At 42.4% G+C, this 5418-nt stretch overlaps 1 protein-coding gene across 1 annotated transcript in view; it reads left to right on the top strand.

Annotated features, from left to right (window-relative positions):
- The window catches only part of LOC106809570, a gene marked incomplete in the record, with an annotated part of 21922 nt that extends 21004 nt beyond the window's left edge, over nucleotides 1–918 (top strand). Inside the window, 1 exon segment of the mRNA XM_014812691.1 lies at nucleotides 374–918. Coding sequence (XP_014668177.1) covers nucleotides 374–510 — 137 coding nt within the window.
- Between the last annotated feature and the right edge of the window lie 4500 nt (nucleotides 919–5418).

Here is a 5418-nt window from a genome sequence, read left to right on the forward strand (position 1 = left end):
TACGTCGAATACCAAGGTGGAGAGCAGATACTTATCCGTATTTCCCAATCTCAATTTCATCCCAATATCTTGCTAATCATATGGCTAAATATAAGTATCCCGTCTTCCTGAATGCCCTTATGTAGCATAGCGGGAGAAAAGCTCGTGTGCAAAACACCTGCTGAATAAGATCTTACTTTTTTAACGTTCGATACCTTTAGAGTAGATACTGCCTAGTAATGTGACGATAACATATCTTTCCTTCCCAGTGTCTTTCTTACTTTAATCAGGCATTTTACGTTGTTTTTCTGTTATAAACGAGTAACAATTTGTATTTAACACAGTTTAAGTAAGAACCTTGTTCTATCATCTGCATTTCTTTACGTTGCCTCAGGGTTTTCCGGACATCATCGATTCTTTGAAGAGTTGAATCAAATGACGAAGAAGATTAAAAGTAAGACGATGAGAGAAAAAAGCAGAACTCGACCAAGCATTACCGTCATTCAAGTTAGCAACCCGCAGCCGCTATAGAAGAATGTACACTAGTAATGGTGTTAGCAATATTGTAATTTGTACGACTAAAATAGTATTGTATATTGAAGAGGTAACGGTTGCGATTTTGATTGTGTTGTAATAATCTTCACAGTTAAGACTGGGCAGGCTTTATAAAAAAATGCACGCAAAAAATATCAATTTAGGTTTGCTTGTTCAGATGTATTCGTATGCTCGCGCACACGCACCCGCATGTAGTATGGCAGTTAAATCTAATATCGACTTTATTATACACTATGAGCACGATAATATATATAGCATAATAATGCCTGCACGTATGCATGCTTGTACTGTGATTCCTGCGCACTCCCGCACAGATACACGAACCTTTATTCCTACCCCGCACACACGCACAGTGAATAAATATATATTATGTATTAATATAAACGTCTTTTGTAGTTTATAATTTCAACAACGTTAGGTTTATTCTTTAAAAAACATATTTTTATTCTGTATTATATAATAAATAATTACCTATATCTCAACCACAACAATCAAAATACATATGAAAGAACATGTACCGTTATATACTTATACACGAACAAATGTATAACTAAATGGTTATTATTTACATCACATAATTCCAGCTTTAGAATCACAGACTTGCCATCACCTAGCATTGCAGCAGTAGTTTAAAGGCATTCTCACCAAAAGATTTATGCTACATGGTAACATTGCCTGCATATATTGTGTTCCTCGAGTCTTTAACAACACTTATGTACGACAGAATCCCAGAACTATTTATACACAATCCTCGTGTATTGTATTCTCCTTCTCATCCGATTTATTTATTTTCAATTTTATTATTGATTATTTTCAATAACAATGTTTTGAAATCTGGAAGTAGCACATGGGCAGTGATATTGTTTGATTTTGACGTTGTATTTCGCCAGAACAACGTTCTTCCGTTTTCTATAGTGTTTCAAAATAATCAAATAACAATATTATGTATAAAATCAACATTCACACAAATTATTGTAAATGAATATGAATTATGCCGTGTATATATAACTCAAAATCAGGGCTTAGTTACTCATTGAATAACCATCGGTTATCGCAAAATGCAACATAGTACGAAAAACTAAAACCAAATAGAAGTACAATATGGACACACGCGACTTAACTGGCAGTCAATGTTTCCATGGAACTAAAGTCGAACAACGTATATCATTTCGATCCACCACAATTCTTAGAAAGTAAAAGCCTACAAACACATAGGACTCTCCATATAGGTAAACGCAATCATCAGTCGCAAATAAGATATTACCGTTTACATCAGAAACAAACTATGAAAGCTTGCTGTGAACGCATACCAACCAGCAAGGCAAGCAATAACAACACAAAGCAATGTACATACATACACTCACTGAGTACATACACAAGTTAGAGACAATACTAACACCTACTAATCTACTGATTGATTTGAACAAGTGCTGCCATCATGTGCTGCCATCATGTGAGGTAAGGATACGTAAGAGCGATAGCGACTAGCGTAAGAGCGATAGCGACTAGCGTAAGAGCGATAGCGACTTTACAGAAAACCTACAAGTTTTGGATGGTTCTGTCTAGCCTGGTGGATTCCGTAAGATCTCAGAGAACATTGTCCGACCCGATTTTTGTTTACTTAATTACTTAATATGAGTTAATAGTATAGTTGAATACACGTGTAATTATCTCATGCAAGAGGTAATCACGGTCAGAATGGCGAGTTTAAATGCCCTGATAATATCAGGAGAGTTATAATATAGACTCTATAATATAGACATCTATATATCTAATATAGATATCTATATATCTAATATAGATATTTATATCATAATAGGTAGATATCTATATCATAATAGGTAGATGTCTATATCATAATAGATAGATATCTATTCTATATTATCAGATTACATGCAACCCTTGTAGTGATCGCTGGGTGGGCATCGACATTAGCTAAGGTGTTGATGGAGGCTGCAGTAATGGCAGCGATGATGGCAGCACAAGTCAACCCACACAAAATATTAAACACTGCGTCATGCCCCTATGTATTTCCTCCTCGCTTGTTCACTTTTCAAACGGCACCAAGGGTATATCACCTGTAATGTGGACTCGTTTTATCAGGATGGCCAGTGATGATGCCTCAAGACGCCTCTAGTTATTGCTCCAACCATTTTTGTACCGCACAATTGACATGCGCGAATTGGAGTGGTTTGAAGCTTCGATTCTTACTCCTCACTAGCAGTTGCGGCTTGCACGGCCACAAACACGTTTACGCATTTGCCAACAGAAACATTTTTAAAGTAAAAGTGAAAGAATTATGCCAGTTGTCACCAAGACCTATAATACCAACATTTTTCATTAGCTTTTCAAATAGTCGCCACGCTAACATCAACAATGGGAATTTAATCGGGCGCTGTTTTATACAGAACGTCAGAGCGTAATCTCTTACTTCAGATGACTTTTTACTAGAGCGCTTGGGGGCGGGGGGGGGGCGATAAGTAGGCATGCCTCAGTAGATCCAACTTTCACTATCGGCCTGTTTCGGGATAGTTGAGATTGTGTGGTTTGAACACTGAGAGCACCTGCTGCTGGTGGTTGTTGTTTGGTTGTTGTTTTGTTCGGGTGAGTGCGTGCTCGAACTCGATGCGAGGTAGCACGCTGCAAGACGACATAATAGCACTGGCATCTGTGTCTGCAGTCTGTGTCACAACACACGAACAGCGCACGCACCTCACAGCACACGCAACATACATACTGACACATCCACATACACATACCGATACAGCAACACATACACTTCACGCACGGCACCTACGCACACACATTCACTACGCACATGCGCCGGTACGTGCCTCACACTCACATACAAACACACACACAGTCACACACAGCATTGTGTGGCTGATGCACGTCGGGCGCGCACGCAGCGGCGCACGCACAACGTGCGCACGCCGCTCTCAGCCACTCACATACTAAACAGTACACACAACGGCCCACGCACTGCGCAACGCAACGTGGCGCACGCGCTCTCAGCTTCACAATAACAAAACGACACACACACGCACGCACGCGCAGCGCACGCAACACTGCCGTCACGCGCCTCTCTGACACGTGCGCACGGCGCTCTCACACTCCACTATAAAAACATACACACCACACACCACGCACCAGCGCAACGCACACGTGCGCAGCGCTCTCACATTCACATACCAAACATGACCAACACATGGCACACAACACAACTACACACACACACACACACCTCCGCACCACTCGCACGAGCGCAGCACACTGCGCACGTGCTCTCACATCACATACACACACACACATGCACACACACACCAACACACTACACACACACACATGACCACACACACACACAGCACCGCATATGCGCAGCGCCCACGTGGCGAACGCGACCTCTCAACACGTCAACATACAAACATACACACATTCACACGGCACCACCGCGCAACGGCACCACCGTGCGACACGCGCCGCTCCGCTCACATCACATACAAACATACCACGTCACGCACGCACGCACACCTCGCACGGCGCTCACACCTCACATACCCAAACATAACGCACAGAACGTTCGTGGCACGCACGGCACCGCACGCACGCACGCACGCCGCTACGCACACGTGCGCCACAGTGCTCTCACACTCACATACAATACACACACACATGCACGCACGCGCGCGACGCACCGTGCGCCGTGCTCTACACTCACATACAAACATACAACACAACACACACACACACACACACACACACACACACACACAGCCTCGCACGCCACAGCGCACACACAGCGTGCGCACGGCTCTCATCACCACATACAACATACACACAGCACTCTCTATCTCTTTCTATGTTGTTGTTCTGCATGTCTGCGCCGTTTCTCGTCTGCTCTCTCTTACCCACGTGACTAGAAGATACGTTCGATTCTTGCGACGGAAACAAGATAGTAATAACCGCAACGCATGCTGATAAAAGTAATTAAAAATAGGCCGCTGAAAACCACTATCGGCAGAAAAACTATTATACTAATTAAAGTAGTAATTGTGTAAGGGGCTTCCACTCTAGAAGGCTAAACATGAACACCGATACAACTTTATAACGCCAAGGGCGAGACCTAAGCAGAAAAATATCGCACTGCGCAGCAGCTATAGCAACAAAGAGGTTCAGCCGACTATCTAACGCAACTAACTGCTAGTAACCCCAACCCTTTGCGTCTATTGCTGCTTGTGTAGGTCTTACTATACGCAGCAACGACGCAGACAGCCACACATTTCCATTGATTTCCATCTGGACCTATTCAGCCGCTGGTCACATATGTAAGTCCGCGAAATATAGGAATTCTAATGTTTGATATATGTTAAATATTATATTTAGGTCACAGATAACTCGTGGGTTTGGTCGCCGGCCGTGATAGGCTAGTTGCTCATCACAAAGAATCCAGGCATCTCCTACGGCTGAGTTGAGAGGAACCAGGCTGATTTCCTTCTTGGCCAGTACCAAGAATGGCTGTCGTGGCGAATACACACGCCACTCGGTATACCACAATAATAATACAGTTAATAGTCAACTACACGCGCTAAAATCATAGAGAACGATGATAAATATGTGAACAATGAGTTCATTACATGAAAACCTACGGTAAAAGGTAACGGTAAACTCACGCAAATATTTATTTCACAGGCCGCAATTAAAAGGTTGCACGCTATTTTGGAAGGTTTCAAAGAATTCAGGTAACCAAGAAAACATTGTTATGCAACATTTGTCGACCTACTTATTGTCGTTGTGTGTATATTGATCTATCATTTTATCAACATTGACTCTCTCCTTGTTCGGCACAGACCCGCATGACCATTGAATATGTAAGCTGTATGAGGT

Source organism: Priapulus caudatus, unplaced genomic scaffold (genome assembly GCF_000485595.1).
Source record: "Priapulus caudatus unplaced genomic scaffold, Priapulus_caudatus-5.0.1 Scaffold364, whole genome shotgun sequence".
In the NCBI taxonomy this organism is placed as follows: Eukaryota; Metazoa; Priapulida; class Priapulimorpha; order Priapulimorphida; family Priapulidae; genus Priapulus; species Priapulus caudatus.